Source organism: Hoplias malabaricus, chromosome Y (genome assembly GCF_029633855.1).
Source record: "Hoplias malabaricus isolate fHopMal1 chromosome Y, fHopMal1.hap1, whole genome shotgun sequence".
NCBI classification, from domain to species: Eukaryota; Metazoa; Chordata; class Actinopteri; order Characiformes; family Erythrinidae; genus Hoplias; species Hoplias malabaricus.
In genome coordinates this window covers 76,282,966-76,301,658 of record NC_089820.1, presented here as the reverse complement: position 1 = coordinate 76,301,658, position 18,693 = coordinate 76,282,966, and the positions used below count along the sequence as shown (strand labels likewise).

The following is an 18,693-nucleotide window of genomic DNA, read 5'->3' as shown; positions in this document are numbered from 1 at the left end:
AATAAAAAAAAGAAAATAAACAAAAAAACAACAACATACTCCACAGAGAACTTCAGAACATTGTAATGCACTTCAATAATAATCAAATAATAAACATGAATAGTCTTTTTCCACCCCATTCACTAGGCTCCCCTATCACGCACAATGTCATCAACACTGGGAGGGTAAAAACAAACACAGGCTTCCCCTGAGACTCATGATGTCAACCACTGCCTCTCAATGGACAGCAAAACATGCTGGAGGAGAGCACCTAATGCCCAGATGTGTCATATCAGCTCACAGACAACCACTCTGGCGGACACTGCACTGTGCCCTGTGGTGGAACTGAATAGCTATTCACCCAGCCAGATAGCAAAGCCAATTGTGCTGTCTTAGGACCCCTGCCTCAGCCGGGTCATCACCAGGAGCATCACTGGGGCTCGATGTTGTCTGGGAGCACTAGGTAAAATTTAGTATTTTAGCTCCTGGGCTCCCCTCAACAATTGCAGAGTGTAATTCATATTTACAACAGTGCCCTGGAATCCAGAGGAAGGGGGCAGGCTGGTTGTTTTCCACCCTCCTCCAGAAGTTACATAGTGCAGTTTCTGGAGTGCTGAGCCCAGAGCAGCAACAACAGAGGCTCTTATTGGGTAAAATTAACTGATTATAATGTGCCTGCTCAAATAATATGGAGCAAAGTTATTGTAAACTATTAAGTGTCATCTGCAGGTTAATAGTGTTAATAACTAATAGTGCTGATGTAACACTGGTGAATTTACGGTGTAGTTTAAGTGCACCATAAAGAGTTAAATCTTAAATTGGACTCTAAACCTATAAGTGGAGACACTGGTTAAAACTCACCGGCTCTGTACTCCCTCCCCTCTTTCTTCCTCCTCTCTTGCTCGTGCTCCTCTCTCTCTTTCTCCTTCTCCTTCTCTCTCTGTCTCTCTCTTCGCTCGCTCTCCGGCTCTGATCCAACCTTCACGTGCAGCAGCGCAGGGCGCGCTCGCGCCAGTGCCGAGGACACGGAGCCCATGCGCGCGGGGCTCACGGCGCAGCGCGCGGCTCCATCGCCAACAGCACAACACACAAACACACACGGAGGGCGCGCGCTCCCGGTGTTATTATTACGGCTCACAGGTGAGGCGGTTTCTTCTTCTTACTTTTTCCCGCCTTCCCGGGTCGAGCTCAGCTCCTCCCCTCGCGCGCGGGGGGCGACCGAACGACTCCGTAAACAACAGCGAAGTAAACACTGTCCACTTTTCCCTCAAACACGAAACCGAGTCAATAAATCTCAAACTCGAGCAATATTTTTAAACTATACAGGTACGTAATTGTGAGTCAAGAGTAAGTGTGAGTTCAAAACATCTAAATGTACAACGGGAATCAATTGTAAACTGTAAAGTCTAAATACAAGCAAGAGTCTGTCGATTTAAACTGTAAAGAACACGGCTGTGGCAACTCTAAACCTAACATAACCAGACATTATTATACGTTTAAATTTCTAAACGTAGAGCTCAAAGAAAGTGATTAATTTATCTCCCAGTTAAATTTCTATCTCTGTAAAAGCACTCTGTCCTTTATTAGTGGGGATCACATGACATTTCCCCCAAAACCAAATGCCACTGTTTGAAACACAATGGACGTGAGTCTCAAGCTAATATTACCCTCAAGGACTTCTGATGGGACCCTGGTGTATATTGTGGACTAACATAATAAACTACCTCCCCATTACTAAAATATCAGTGGATTATATGTGACAAATGACAAAACTAGACTCCTTTGGACTTGCTTTTGAGAGAAAAAGAATTTCTAAGAGAGAACACTGTCAACTGACCTCCATCACAGAGTGAAGTTATCTTTTGATATCAAAAAATAATTTAACAAAACACTTTATTTTGTGTAACACCAACATTCTCTGAAGGCCTTCAAATTATTAATGGGATCATAAGACATTCAAAAGATTCTGGCAAACAAGTTGTACTTCCATGGATGCCAGTGGGAACAGCGGCTGTACCAGGGGAGGACTGGGTTACCCCAGCTGTAAACAAGAGAACCAACGAAACCACCCCTTCCAAACAAACACACACCAGGTCAGACAACTCATCTACTTTAACATGGGATGTGTTTGAGGATTGATGTTTAAATCTCCAAGTCTTTTATTTTAATCAGGGGTCAGAAATGAATTGTTGCTGTGATTTTAGATTTCCTGATGGCAGAATTATTTTTTTTAACAGTTAAATCACAATAAGAGTCATTTTCTCTACACAGTGGTCAGCCTTTATAATTACAGCATAGTTATGGACGTTTTCAATTAAAAGAACGGTATCTAATCAAATTCTTAAGAAAATACTGATATTCTTTCCAGATCTAAAAAGTATATATTTAAAATCCAAAATGGTAATGGTAATGCCTATTCATTAAATATAAAAATATATATATAAAATAATGCTCATTATTTTGCGCAAGACTCATATACTTATTGCTCCTACATGTGCTCACATATACTGTATATTTATCCATTATTTATGATTTACGGTCAATTTCTATTGTCTATAGTCTATTATAACAAAAAAAGCTCTATCATTATACTAAAATAACTTACATTTCCCTCATAGTCGTTCTCAGATTACCTACGACACTACTGGCTGTCTGTGTGTAAAATAGAGTGATTCTGTGTTGAGCTGCTAGTGAGTAATGAGGAGTGAGAGATGGATACACTGGAGTATTCATTTAAATCTCCTCTTGATCTCTCAGTAACCCACATAAACCAAACATTATCTGACAATGAAAGAACATACATCAATGTCTCCATCCTCCACAAATTTTATTGGTGCAAATAATTACTGAAAATATTCTGTGGATTCTGTGGCAAAAAGCAGGGCTATTCTGAACTAAACAGTAAATAAGTAAATAAACACTGAAATAGGCCTCAGCTGGCCGCTATTGCTATTGCTGTCCATTACTGTAACTTCATCATCTAGACAGTGGAAGTAAGAGTTCTCTATGGCTGAAAAGGCAGTGGAAAGCTATGGTTCGTGTTCACTGAGGGGTGGCAGCTGTGTCTGAAGGTCTATAGGGAGTGTAAGTGATTCAGTTGTTGTTGTTTTGCTGGGCGAGTCTGACCGAGGTGTGAGGTCCACTGGGGCCAGTTTCTGGTCACTCCATATCTTCATGGTTCTGCGTAGATTCATTAATCACCTGTAGAATATCAAGTTAAGCCAAGAAGAGGTTTATGAGAACCATAGAAAGGTCAAAAGACTAACAATGCTTGAATATTGTGGCAAAAGAAATCAGCTATCTACTGCTAGCAGCTAATAACTTAACTCTCAGTGTTACTTTGATCATGATCTAATTTCTGTATGAATCTGTTTAAAATCTGGTTTAAACAAATTGGGCTCTGTATGTGATGTGTCTGCACACTAACACAGATATTATTGCAGTGCATTTAGCAATAAAGGAAGCATATGGACATGGCTTTTACAGTGAATTATAGAGTATTAACTTGTAGAAAAGCTGTTTGCAAATGTACTGTTACAGTATGAGCATCACAAAATGAAGGATATCACTTCAGACCTGAATCGAGTGACTGTTGTATCAGGATCGATGAACAAATTGTAATAAATTCATAAGAACAAATAAAGGTAAAGGACAATAAAACAAACTACAAACAGCTAATCCAGTTAAAATGGCAATAGCTTCATACACTTAAACCAATCAAACTGCATCTGACATCCAGTTCCTGAGAGATGTGAGAGTGATGACAAATTGTCTTACTCCAAAATAAGGAAAGCTGATACAGAAATCCTACATTTTAAAGATGGAGCAGTTTATGGTCATTCTTCCTATGGTCATTTAAACCAGTGGGTATTACTTGTTCTGAAAATGTGGCATTAACCAAAAGCCGTGACGTCAAGCACCACTGTGAGACCAAGCCCACATCTTGAGTTTTGGACATTTGCTGGGAGGGAATATTGACCATAATTTTACAATCAACACATACTGTAATTCCATTTAACAATCAATCCACACACACACTGGCGAGAAGCGGTAGACAAATGCACATAGCATACTCTCAAACTGGAACGACTGTCCACCTGAAGGACTGCATTTGGCAGTAAGGGGTTCACCCAGTACAGAGTGCTAATCCATATCTGGGCATTATTATAACTGGTTTAAAGCTAGATCACTGTGTGCTTGAGGTTTACTGACTAAAATATTGTGCTCTAGTTGAAATGTTTTACATGTACTTAGTGGGCTAAAACCCACCTGACCATCTTTGGTCTCTATGGTCCTAATCAGCACCTTCTTGGTTACTGTAGTTTCAGTCATGGGCCTGGACTCCGTCATGGTTTCTGTGGGAAAAATTTTCCACCAATGGTTCTCTTTGGTAATAAACAACAACAAAGTGTCATTGATGCAAAGCACTTAATATTGCCTTTTGTGGAGCAATTTGCTAAACATGAGTGAGTGAGTGAGTGAGTTACAAGTCATATAAGGTATTAACATCTAAAGACATAACAGACGTACACGCGTACACTCACCTCTTAAAGTTAGGGTTGAAAAGTCCGGCACAGTGGTTGAAATTCTACAAGAACAAGAGTATAGATTATAAAATACAGCCACCAAAATAGACCTTTACACCAATATAGAACCACCTATTTTGAAAGGATATATTTAAATTTGTATCATGATATTATTTTGCCATATTACCCAATCCTTCTGTCTTCTGAATTTATTAACATATTAAAATAACTGTGTTTACATCAGGGGCGGCACGGCAGTGTCGCAGTCACACAGCTCCAGGGACCTGGAGGTTGTGGGTTCAATTCCCGCTCCGGGTGTTGAGGAGTCTGTGAGGAGTTTGGTGTGTTCTCCCTGTGTCTGCGTGGGTTTCCTCCGGGTGCTCCGGTTTCCTCCCACAGTCCAAAAACACACATTGGTAGGTGGATTGGTGACTCAAAAGTGTCTATAGGTCTGTGTCTGTGTGTGTGTGTGTCATCCTGTGAAGGACTGGCGCCCCCTCCAGGGTGTGTTCCTGCCTTGCACCCAATGATTCCAGGCTACAGAGCCACTGTGACCCTGACCTGGATAAGTGGTTACAGACATTGCATGAATGTTTACATCAGTTATAGCTTTTTTATTAGTATTGATAAACTAGAGCTAAATAGAAGAATTTTTTTGTGACAGGCCTAAGGTGTTAACATGAGGTCTTCACTCACCTGCATTCTTCCCCTTCCAGGAGCTTCCTGTAGGTAGCAATCTCGATGTCCAGTGCCATTTTGACATTGAGCAGATCCTGGTAATCCCGCAGGTGGCAGGCCATCTCTTCCTTCATGTTTTGGATGTCCTCTTCTAGATGGCTTATGGTTTCCAGGTAACCTGAGGACTCATTTCCGAAGTTCTCTTCCATCTCTCTCATCTGGCGCTCCAGAGACTCGTTCTACAAACAGAGGGAAAGAGTGAGGTAACCTAGTTATATTGTAGGCTGTATTGATTCCCAAACCTAATTCTAGGATTGTGCACTGAAAAATATCATTTTCTCTCCGTCTAAAAATGAGTCCTAAAAAAAGTCAATTAGAGCAAGAAAAATACTGAGAAGAAATTCTTTACAGTGTCTATTTGCAAAAAGGCCAATTTATCTTTAATTAGCATGTTCTGCTAATCTACAGGGGTTGGACAATGAAACTGAAACACCTGTCATTTTAGTGTGGGAGGTTTCATGGCTAAATTGGACCAGGCTGGTGGCCAATCTTCATTAATTGCACATTGCACCAGTAAGAGCAGCGTGTGAAGGGTTAATTAGCAGAGGGTAAAATATTGCAATGCACACAACATTATGGGTGACATACCAGAGTTCAAAAGAGGACAAATTGTTGGTGCACGTCTTGCTGGTGCATCTGTGCCAAACCTTTGGTCACTCATGCCAATGCCAAACGTCGGTTTCAATGGTGCAAGGAGCGCAAATCTTGGGCTGTGGACAATGTGAAACATGTATTGTTCTCTGATGAGTCCACCTTTACTGTTTTCGCCACATCCGGGAGAGTTACAGTGTGGAGAAGCCCCAAAGAAGCGTACCACCAAGACTGTTGCATGCCTAGAGTGAAGCATGGGGGTGGATCAGTGATGGTTTGGGCTGCTGTATCATGGCATTCCCTTGGCCCAATACTTGTGCTAGATGGGCGCGTCACTGCCAAGGACTACTGAACCATTCTGGAGGACCATGTGAATGCAATGGTTCAAACATTGTGTCCTGAAGGTGGTGCCGTGTATCAGGACGACAGTGCACCAATACACACAGCAAGACTGGTGAAAGATTGGTTTGATGAACATGAAAGTGAAGTTGAACATCTCCCATGGCCTGCACAGTCACCAGTTCTAAATATTATTGGGCCACTTTGGGGTGTTTTGGAGGAGCGAGTCAGGAAACGTTTTCCTCCACCAGCATCACGTAGTGACCTGGCTACTATCCTGCAAGAAGAATGGCTTAAAATCCCTCTGAGCACTGTGCAGGACTTGTACATGTCGTACCCAAGACGAACTGACGCTGTATTGGCCGCAAAAGGTGGCCCTACACCATACTAATAAATAATTGTGGTCTAAAACCAGGTGTTTCAATTTCATTGTCCAACCCCTGTATATGTTAGAGCAAGAGATAGGGGCCCACATAGTGGCACTCCACCACCATGACACTCCACAGCTGGATTTGATCCTCTCCTTATGTCACTTAGGTCTGTGAAGAGTTTTGTGTGTTCTACTCATGTGTCTTCCCACATTTAAAAAAAAACAAAAAAACACCTGACTAACTGTGTGAACTGGGCACTAAGCGACATCCCACTGGGACACCACAAAATTAAAAAGTATCTTATAATATATATTAGAACTTACTATGGGACCAATGTATTTAAATACATTAAAAATACAAATACATAGTTGGCATCCTGTGGTGTGGTGACCTAAGTGACTGCTTATAGGTCAATTCTAACCAGACACAAGCTTGATCTAAGTCTGTTTATCCAACAACAAGGAGTCAGTAAGCAGGAAAAACATATTAGCATCTGTATTAACGTGTTCAGAAAAAAAACATTTTTACTTTTCCTGGGTCAACTAGTGTTTATGAAAATGCTAATGCTAATTCTTGGCTTGTGGGATGTGTTGTGAAACAGCAAGAGTGCCAAAGAAATTGAGAAATATCCAGATATATATATTGCTACATATGATTATGTTGTGTTGGTTTGTGGAGCACTGAATTGGTGTGAAATGCCTAATTTCCACGAGATTCCTGTGTTAAGGTGCTACATGCAATACACTTACTGTCCCCTTGAGGGCGTCCACGTCACAGGTCAGAGCCTGGACCTGGCGGCGGTATTCACTGACCTCCTGCTTGGCCGCACGCAGAGCTTCATTATTCCTGTTAGCAGCTTCAGTCAAATCCGCAAACTATAAATCCACACACAGCACGGACAAGTAATGAAAACCTGAGATCTATGAACTCGATATACAGACGATAAGAGGAACAATATATTCATATATATATATGATATATTCAGATATATTGCAGATATAACATAATACACAGCTCCTAAAATGTTATGATTGAAAAACAGATATGCTGAAGCTTAAAAACATTCTTTTCCTTTAATATAATTAGTTTAAATTCATTCACTTATTATAAAAAAATCATTATAATCTTGAACTTGAGAGAATATTTTAAGCCTCTTTAAAACGAGGTTTTAAAAAATGATACTTGTTCCATATGAATAAGTTGGTTTATCTAAATAATGATAACTTTACAGCAGGAACTGAGCATTAAATAATGAGTTATTAGATTTATATGCAATTAATAATTGCTGGCCAAAAGCATGGCTAAATTACATTGACTTTTCGGTCCATATATGGAGACTAAGTCAAATTTGATCTCTTTTAAAGACTTGTTTTTGAGATTTAAGTCATGAGAGGTCTGTGACAAGAACCTCGGGTGTAGTTCTGTTGAACTCTGTGAGAGGTCAGAAGAGAGAAGCAGACAGTCGCGAGCAGTAATGAGATTAAAGCGTCCAGCTTAAGTGCCTTGTGTTTATACTGTGCTGCTGCTCATCAAACCCACAGACCCTTTCTGTTGCAGCAACTCAGATCAGGCCTCAAGGCCTCGGACATATGGTCATCTGTTGTGTTAATTAACCAGGGTTTGAAATCAGCAGTTTTCTGCCTGCAGGATGGAGCTAGTTTGAGAAAGAGAGAGAGAGAGAGAGAGAGAGAGAGAGAGAGAGAGAGAGAGATGGGGGCTGGCCAAAAGAAGCGCTGATTTGCTGAGAAAGCAAACTTTTCCATCGTAAACGCAAGATTGGTACCAAGATTAAAATAAACACTTGGTCTGCACATGGAAAACCTAAGCCTTGTGGTCGGCACCTTAGACTTGTACCACTCCTCAGAATCCTGGATGTTCTTGGTGGCCAGGTTCTCGTACTGCAGCCGGACATCCCTGAGGGCAGAGGTCAGGTCGGGCTTAACCACTTCCAGATCCACCTGTGACTGTTGTTGGATCTGAACCTGCAGCTCAGCAATTTCCTAAAGAATCATCAGAGAGAGGAGAGAACACAAGGTACTTTATATTTATCTTCTAGTTCAATAGAAACCTGTACTGCCATTCACTGACCACTTTATAAATAACACCGTCCACTAAATGTCCACTGCATTGGTGTAAAATAAAGAAATGTAGCCCATCTGTGAGCAAATGTATCAATCCCCCGCTACCTCATTCGTCACTGGTCTATTACTAAACACAGAGCTACTGTGGTCCAGATATTATGATGGTGGGGCTATAAAATGGAGTACAGTCTCTAAGTGTACACTAGCTAGATGTCTAATAAAGTGTCCAGTGAATGAATATTACAACCTGGATGTGGGGACTCTGGCCAGAATCATTCATTTTTCACACTGAGATGTGTGAACACGCTTTAGAGCGACACAATTTCATAGCGTGTTTGTTACGCAGCTATAAGAGAGCAGACACTGCTGGGTGAGAAAATGTTAAATGGACCAAAGTGTGAAGTAGTACAACACTTCCGACCTCCTCATGGAGCTTCTTCAGGAAGGCAATCTCGTCCTGTAGAGAGCTCACTTTCCGCTCCAGATCCATTCGGGCAAGTGCAGCATTGTCCACGTCCTGTTGGAGCAATCACAGACACTGTTCCCTTTATAATTCCTTTATAAACACAAAAGTATAAGTAGCTTAAACCCAATTTAAAAACGTCTTCACCTTAAATTGTAATGATTTACACTGTGGGGACCAGCTGGATGTCCCCACAAGGTTGTAAAGTCCTCACTAGGTGAGTGTGTAAAGTCACCACAATGTGATATATTCCTGGTAGACACACACACACATTTTCTCAGCTTTGGCATCCAATAGCGCCACAACAGTTTGCTTTTTCAGGGCACGCGGGAATCAGTGGTGAAACAGCTTTTCCCGGCTCTAATGCCACAGACAAAGCCAGCCATTCAGTCCAGTGACCCTGCAGCAGACAGCCTGCCGTTCCCTGCCCTGATGATCCAGTCCAACTAGGCCTGAAATGTTTAACAGAACCCAGATACTGTGTGAGAACATTCTGCCTCTGTCTGACACATGGTATCAAGCTCTAACTGCAGTGCAATGTGAAAGAATTCTGTCCAGTCCTACAAAACAATGTCCAAACACACATTCAGGCCTCCAAAAATCTGCCTAGTCTCGGCTGTGCCCTAAAACAATATTAACTCTGACACATAGCATCAGGCTTTAAGTCAAAGCAGTCTGTCTCAACACAGATGTCTGTCTGAAAGCCCAAAAAAGTCTGTATCTGTACAGTATTCTGCACCCCACTAGATTTGTAGTCTGACTCAATTTAGGGCTGTGGAGCATCTACTGATCGTTCTGAGACCGGCCGCTCTGAAACAGGAGGCGAACACTGCTGTGGGGTTTGATCCTTGTGGTCACAGATGTTTCATTAAGAAACTGTGTTCACTGTTGGAAAATTTGGAAAAGTGTTACATGTCCTTTTTAATGTTTGTCTATAATTGCTCAATATTCCACTTACAGCTGCAGAAGTTCCTGTACAGATGTTATCATTTTATCTCACAACACATGCGGGTGTGTGGGTGTGTGTGTGTGTGTGTGTGTGGTGCAGGTGCAGGTGCCTGGTTGTTGTGTTTGTTTGTTTACACAGATATTTGCTGATATTCACAGTATGCCACTGGTCAAGCTGCATCTGTACAAACGTTTGTAGACACCTTTGATAATAAGTGAATTCAGTTATTTGGAGGTGCTCCTGCTGTAGACACTGACTTTCAGCATATACCTGACCTCACTAAAGTTTTCTTGACTGGCTGCAATCAAATACACACAGCAATGTCCCAATATCTAGTCTAAAGCCTTCCCAGAAGTGTAGAAGCTGCCACTGCAGCAAAAGTGGGATGTATTTATAAATGATTGATTCGAATTTGAAATACGTTTGGCGAGGGTCCTGACAAAGAGCTAAATACATGGCTACACACATGCGTAATTCTGCTCGCCTTTTCAAGTGTGATGACCGCCGATCCACATCACCGCTTCTGTGTCCAAAACAGCTGAGCTCACTGCCAACAGCGGAATCTCTGAAATCATCCCCTAACACCACAGTCAGGGTTCATCAGCGTCAAAACTAATGAGCCCCAGTTCATCTTGAAGAGTTCTTACAGACCTTTTAAGTTTAGTTTATGGGCTTTGGCACTTTGTCTCATCCAGGACGACATACAGCTGTTACAGATGTAAGTGTATGTATTGTTAGGGGTTTTACCCAAGGATTCTTGTTAATACAGTTATCCCTTCCACATTATGAGAGTTAGGGGCACAGTGCCCCTGTGATATGGAGAATCAGTGGAAAGATTTTGGACCAGAGAAGGTGTCTGAATTTTTCATTTATGGAATGGTCACAGTAACATTTTTTAAAATTTAGGTTAAAATTTTAGTCATGATTTATATTTGGGGGGCGGCACGGTGGTGCAGCAGGTAGTGTCATAGTCACACGGCTCCAGAGGCCTGGAGGTTGTGGGTTCGATCCCCGCTCCGGGTGACTGTCTATGAGGAGTGTGCTGTGTTCTCAGTGTCTGCGTGGGTTTCCTCCGGGTGCTCAGGTTTCCTCCCACAGTCCAAAAACACACGTTGGTAGGTGGATTGGCGACTCAAAAGTGTCCGTAGGTGTGAGTGAATGTGTGTGTGTCTGTGTTGCCCTGTAAAGGACTGGCGCCCCCTCCAGGGTGTATTCCCGCCTTGCGCCCAATGATTCCAGGTAGGCTCTGGACCCACCGCGACCCTGAATTGGATAAGTGCTTACAGATAATGGATGGATGAATTAATTTATATTTGTGTAAATGTAAAAAGCGAAGTTCATGATTTTCCTTTAATTTTCTTTTTATTTGCTAGCTGCTAGTCTGTTTGTGTGCTCAGAACCCGTGTATCATGTTTTACAAAGTCCCACAAGGGGCTCTCTCTGCCCATGGAAGAGGCGTCTGGAGTTTTTAGACAATGAAGAACTCCAAACGTTGAAAAGCACAAACTGAGATGAGGATATTGCTCTATTCCTCCTCCATTGGTTGGTGATTTTGACTTACTTTCACTGTTTCAGATCAGTTAAGGTGGAAATGACTCCAAACTTGAGAGATGGGAAAAGTGCATTACCAAATGTGCTGCAAAACTAAACAACTCCAGTTACAAATGTGTTTCTGTAGTAATTCAAACAGTGAATATAAACTTACAGACAAGTTAAACGTCAGCCACATGCAAACAACAGTTGTTTTTCCCTCAAACACACTGTTCCACCTTAAAAGACTCAGAGCTTCTTAACGTAAACAAACCAGAGAGAAAACAGTGTTTCCCCACAATCGTAGGTGTCAAATACTGTATAAATAATTAAAACATAATAATGATACAGGACATAATGCACTGTACTATATTTCATGGATTTCTGAGTTTCTAAACTTGATCTCTGTCGGAACCTGGCCTAATGCCTAAAGAAACTAGTTTGAGACAGAAGGTTTGATGTGGACTATCAGGAAATATTGGGGGTGAAGGAACAGCACTGTCTCCTCCCTCAACATTCATTGCTGGGCTTCTTCAAGTAAGGCACCTATCCCACAGTGTTTGTGTTCACTTCCCTGAATGGGTTAAATGCCAGGCACAGTTTTGCTTGTTTCAATGAGTTGTGGGTCAAAATAGAGTTAATTACAGTATATTACTCCTCTGAGGGTTCCTGAATCTGTAGAGTCAGCCCTTTCCACTCCACCTTATCTCCAGATCATGTGGCTCACATCTGGAGTTATCAGGCTACAAGGGAAGTTAAGATACATGAGATATAGGTCATCTGTCTCTGACCGGGTGTAACTGGTGGATTTGTGTGTTGGTCTGCATTGTTTAGTGAACTCTCATTTTCAAATGAGAGTGAAGAGTTTCTAAAATCAGATTCAGACTTTCAGCTTTAGGGCAGAATGACCTTTGTTTGCTGCGAGATGAACTTCTGAACAGTTCACTAAACATATACAGAGCAAGTACACTTAAAGGACTTTAGATCACAGAGGGTTAAAATGAGCAGGAACATTGGACCATGAACCTTTGAAGTCATGTTGATATTTAATGCTTGGTGTCATGCTCATGTTAGCAACTGCACTGAAACACTATTCTATAACACACAAGCTACCACCACCTCCAAGATATAGTCTGTGTGGAGTATTCTGGTGAAGCTGCCTGTCTTATGATGTCAGTTCAGTGTTTAGAAAGGTTAGCGTTTTTGCTGAACATTTTAATTAACGTAGAGAATATTGAGTATGGTTCAGAATTTAAAAAACCCACAAAACAGCACCATTCATTTTTCTCAAAAACAGCTGCTACCCAGATATCCTTTTATGGGTGTGACATAGAATACAGAGCAATGTGCAGCTTCAGAAATCCATTCTTCCAAGAAATACACACTGATTCTGTAACAGCCTCTGGACTGGTACCTGTCTGAAGCCCTTCATGCTGCTCTCAGCTTCTTCTCTTTGTAGAATCTCATCCTGAAGCCTGTAAACAATCAGAGAAGGCCACGTCACAGCTTTGTGATAACAGATTTAAAATGTTAGCAACTGCAATATTAACCAAACAAGAATGCAGCTTTGATGTGAAGCACTGAACGGCATCTATGTTCCTAAACATGAATAAGTACGATAGTGATTGTGAGTGACTGGGTGAGTGTGTCCAAAGATGTAGGTCCCCAAACTACAACAACCACATAGATACCATAGCTACCACATTGGCAACCATAGCAACAACTTAGCTATCATTTTGAAAACCATAGAAATCACGTAAGCAAGTATGTAAATGTATACGGAAAACCCTGCTACCATATAGATACCATAGCAACCACCTTGGCAATGTAGCAACGATCTTTCTACAATATGGAAGCCATAGCAACCAAACAAATACCATGGCAAGCACCTTGACTATGTTGCAAAAGCTAGCTACCACACTGGAAACCACAGCAACCATGTAGTTTCTATAGAGAGCAACAATTTAGCTGCCATGATGGAAATCAGAACAACCACATGAGCACCCTATCAACCACATAGATACCATAACAAGTAGCTTGGCAAAATAGCAACAATCTAGCTACCACTTTAGAAACTATAACGCCCACTTAGTTACTACAAAAAACACCTTGGTAAACAAAGATACTTAACTCACACCTTGGAAGCCACAGCAACCAGACCGTTACTATAGCAACCATTATGGCAACAACAGCCAAAACTTAACAGCTACCTTTGAAACCACAGCAACCACATAGATGCACATAGCAAGCAACATTGCAACCACTACAACTACCTGGAAATGTTTTTAAATATACGTTAAATATATCATATAAACCCAAATTGACCCCATCCACTCACTTCTCTCGTAGTCTCTCAACGTCCTGCATGAGGTTGTCCCTGGTCACTTCTGCGCGCGCCTTCTCCGCGCTCAGCTCGTCCATGTGCGCGCGAAGCCCACTCACCTCCTCCTCGTAGACGTGCGCGGTGCGCGAGGCCCCCTGTCCGCGTTTAAGGTGCTCGAGCTCGGCGCTCAGCACGCGGTTCCGCTGCTCGGCCGCGCGCACCTTTTCTATGTAGCTCGCGAAGCGCTCGTTGAGCGTCTGCAGTTGCGCGCGCTCGTCGGTGCGCGTGGCGCGGAACTCTGCGTTCACGGCATCGCTCAGCCTGAAGTCCGGCGAGGGCCCGGACAAGGCCACGGGCACGGGAACGTGCACGCGCGCCCTGCTGCTATGGATGGCGTGTAACTGCGGCGCGTGGGACGTGCGCGCGCGCTGCGGCGAGGAGAACAGGCGGCTGCGCTCCTCTCCGAAACGCTTGCGGTAAGAGGAGATCGTGGAAGAGAACCGGGGCATGGCCACTGCCTTTCGGTGCCTGTACTAAACTTAACGGTCACTTTATCCACAGTTACTAGCGTGTTTCCTCTGTTTAGAAGCGTGGAGGTGTCTAGATCTGAGCTACACACTGACCACTCCGATTCAGCCTGGATTTATAACTCCCTCCTGATGCCCACCCACTTGCTGGAGCCTCCTACTGCCCCAGTCAAGAACTGCCTCTACATGACAGATTAAAGCCTGTGGAAATGTTGTGATCTCCATTTAAAAGACCCCCAAATGGTAATCGATTTACCCCCTGTACACTCATCTCTGCCCATCAATAAATTCTTTCCATAACAGAACTTTAAATGTAACTTCTCGCACGATGCCCGGATCTATAAATATTCACTTAGCCCCCACCCACCCTCTTTTATCTCCATCTACCTCTCTGCTGCCCTCAAAACACCCACCCTGCACATTGACAAGACTGGCTCCTTAGGTATGTGATGTCATAAACCCTGTCTGTCTGATTCCATGTCTTGAGAACACTGCAGTTTTAAAGCAAAAATGCTTGCATTCTTTACTAAACAACAATATTCAAAATGGCTAGCTTAGCTCCTGTTCCTTTAAATGAAAACTAGCCACTTCCTGTTCACCCAGTCCTGAGCACACAGCAGTGAGCAGATGCTTTGATTCCTTTTAGCCATTTTTGCTCAGTTCTCTTTCTTCTCCGTTCACGTTTTCTCAGTTTTCACTCAGTACGCTTATTCCTCCAAACTCATTTTGTCTGTTTTGTTCCATTTGAACTTTCTTTGCGTTCTCACATAAAGGTGGGCCAGCGCTGTGATTGGACAGACTCAGACAAAAGGGCAGGACAAGAGTCTCTGAGGCTGAGCAAATAGAAGAATGGCTTACTGACTGAGCCCACAGAAAACTCTAGATCCAGAAATGAATGTGCGCATGCACTGAATTGTTAGTTGGTAACACTTTATAATATGTCATCTTTTAAAGATACAAGACCCAGAGGTTTGAGGAGCCCAATCCAGAACCACTGGTAGTAAATCTAATGGATAAAAAAAAAGGAGTGTGTCCTTCACACAGAGAGACGGTGCGAGTCATCTGAGGTCCGACAGCTCATCGTTGACGCCCTATTTCACAAGGGCTTCGGCCAAATGTACTGTTTGACTTCAGGTCCTGCAGTTTTTAAAACTGAAACAGTCAATAAAGCATTTCAGGAAAGGGTTCAACACAAACAATGGCAGTGATGCATGGAGGGGAGGTCATCCATAAGGGATGAGTATGTGTCCAGATTCTAACCTTACATGAACTACGTGGTCCTTACCCAGCAGAAGACGAAAAGAAGCATTTCTTCATCAGTCAAAAGATTCAAGATATTGAATTACAGTTGGGGGTTTGGTGTGACAGTGATAAACTGCTCATCACTTCATACACCACACCACAGCCGGCGGTGTTCGTTGTAGCTGCAGGCGCGTGAACTGAATCGATGCTTTTAACGCTGAGCAGGATTTCCATTACAGGGCTTTTGGATGAGAACACACAGGGTCAACTGTACTTCCAGGAAGCTGGATTAGTCGACAGAACTGACCTTTACAGGACCAACGTTCAGTCTCAATGCTTCTATGAAGAACTTAGGCAACGAATCCATTTATTTTAAAAAACTGATATTTTCCTCTCCTTTTTTGAAAATGTCCCAGTCCATGCTGTATTCTCATGCCAGTCCAGTAGGGGGCCATAGTACCTCTTGAAGAGAGGCTTCAAAACATCACAGCATGAGAAATACACAGGGGTTAATCCCAAATTAAACCCCTTAATTTCTTGGGATTAAAAGGTTACTGGTTGAATCACCAAGGTCCTAACAGTGCTTTCTCCTCCCTCAACATCCAAGGCTAAACAAGGCATGAACCCCCATGAAGCATGGTGGTTTCATTTTGGAGGTTTTTTTTCCATCCTTCAGTCTAAAATCATTTATGATAAACACTTTTAATGAATATATATTAAACTTTTTGTGATTTAAGTTGCACACCTGCATTTTATACTGACAGAGTATATCATTAATGTTTTGATATTGATATCTTTAACATATAAAAATCGATTTTTAATATGGCTTTATGAATAAAATATACTAATATTCTAGTAAGCTTTAATAACAGGTCGCATTTATAAAGTGTGTGTCACCCTGCGAAGGACTGGCGCCACGTCCATGGTGTGTCCATGCCTAGCGTCCAGTGATTCTGGGTAGGCTCAGGACACAACCCGACCCTGAACTGGAAGCGATTACAGACAATCAATCAATCAATTCATTAATGTACGAATGTAGCTGGGATGTGTTTCTTTACTGAGTACTTAACCTCAGAATGTAAAACTTGCAGTGGTGTTTCTTCTGTTGGATCAGTCCAAAGAACATTTAGAAAATTCATTCATTATCTGTAAGTGCTTATCCAGTTCAGGGTCGCGGTGGGTCCAGAGCCTACCTGGAATCATTGGGGACAAGGCGGGAATACACCCTGGAGGGGGCGCCAGTCCTTCACAGGGCAACACAGACACACACACATTCACTCACACACTCACACCTACGGACACTTTTGAGTCACCAATCCACCTACCAACGTGTGTTTGTGGACCGTGGGATGACTGCGACACTTCCTGCTGCACCACCGTGCCACCCTTATTTAGAAAATAAACACCTGCAATGGCCAAGGTGCCATATTTGAATTCTGGTTCTGCTTCATTTTTTCTTTATTTTGGACTGTTGTATCTTGTCTCGTTGCAGTTTGGGAAAATCTTGAACTGTCCAGTGCCTCCTTGAGTGCTTGAGTCTGCCGGCTAACAGAAATAGGGGACAGTAAATTGACGGTGTGCCTGAGGTAAACTGCATGTGTCAGATATCCAGTCGGTAGAGGCTTTGGTTATGATCTAATAGCTACAGAGAGATAGGTCATTTCTGACAGACATGCAGTTTGGAGACTGACGTTGTGTTTATAACAGCAGATCACACTCACTCATCACTTCAGCTCCCTCTGTTTTGTTTTTCAGTGACAGGAAGCTTATTTACAGCCTGTATCTACAGCCACTGTTGGTTGGACAAAACTGATCTATTGTCCATAGACATAATAATGCATATTGACATGTCTCTGCCTCACAGCTCCAAAGTCTTGGGTTCCTGGGCACGAATCTGTTGGGAGGTAAAACTGTCCATAAATTTGGACACCATCCACTTAATTTACAGTAAAATGTAAAAGCAGAGACAATTTAAACATCACTTTTCAGGGTTTTTAAAGACTCTTATTACAAGTAATTTTTGGAGTGTGGTGGCTTTCCAAATAGATTTGTGTCCAGGGGCTTCACATGACCCTGATAAATCCCTGGGCCCAACAAAGTGAATGTGTATGTGTGTGATAGAAGCTTAAACTGGCGGATCAGCGCAATCCTAACATACCAGGAGCTGACCTTAAGTGGATTTAATGGGACATTACATTCCATTTTCTCCGTGGAAACTATCTTCAGCTGAGGATTGTACTGCATTTACACAGCACTAGTGCTCTATGGAGAGGCAAGTGCTTTCTGTGGGGATGTGAAATAGCCAAAAAAAGCTGAAAATATTGGGTTTTTGGGGACTATATAAGACACAACCAACTATTTATACAATTTCGTATTTTTATTTTTAAGGGTTAATAATATGGGCGTGGGACTGAAATGTTTCTGATTCAATCCCCTCAACGTGCAGGAAAAATAGGGCCAGAGGGAGTGAGAGAACAGTGAGGCCTCCTCCCTCAGGTGAGATGCCCTTGAGCAAGGTGCCTAACCACCTGCTCTCCAGGCTTTGGGACGGTTGTCCACCGCTCTGGGTGTGTGTTTGCTGACTGTCCTTAGTGCATTAGTGTGTGTGTTTAGACATCTCTCCTCATTGAGAGAGGGAGAAAGAGAGAGAGACAGTCAGGGTTTCTTTCAGAGATCTTTCAGTGTATCATGAATGTTCATCTATATAAAAGATCAGAGGTGTCAGAGGATAGCTGTACAGTCTGATTTTGATGACAGTACTTTGATGAGTAAAGTGTTGTTCATGGTCTTGAAGCATGCTGAGAGGTGCCGGTTGACGACGTTTGATCAGCAGGTCTACGTTTTCGAGAACAAGTCCAGTGTACCATTGTAATCCCAGCGGATTTGCTCTGATTCTTGGGAATTGTGGTGATCTGTTTGTTTTTGGGTGATGTGCTGGAGGTGGGTGGGGTTATGGCAGGGGTTCCCCCGGCTTAATGAAGCAGACTCCTGTGGCCTGATCAGCAGTTTAGAGCAAGAAGGGAATTTGGCAGAC

At 42.6% G+C, this 18,693-nt stretch overlaps 1 protein-coding gene across 1 annotated transcript; it reads right to left on the bottom strand.

The window, feature by feature from the left end:
• Window positions 1-2,855: 2,855 nt before the first annotated feature.
• On the bottom strand, window positions 2,856-14,399 carry LOC136678996 (vimentin-like). Its single transcript, XM_066657232.1, has 9 exons — window positions 13,906-14,399; window positions 12,982-13,042; window positions 9,047-9,142; window positions 8,386-8,544; window positions 7,294-7,419; window positions 5,202-5,422; window positions 4,524-4,567; window positions 4,249-4,334; window positions 2,856-3,180 (listed from the first exon to the last, which is right to left on the bottom strand). Exons 1-9 carry the CDS (start codon window positions 14,397-14,399, stop codon window positions 3,139-3,141), a joined length of 1,329 nt encoding a protein of 442 aa, XP_066513329.1. The 3' UTR covers window positions 2,856-3,138.
• Window positions 14,400-18,693: the final 4,294 nt, after the last annotated feature.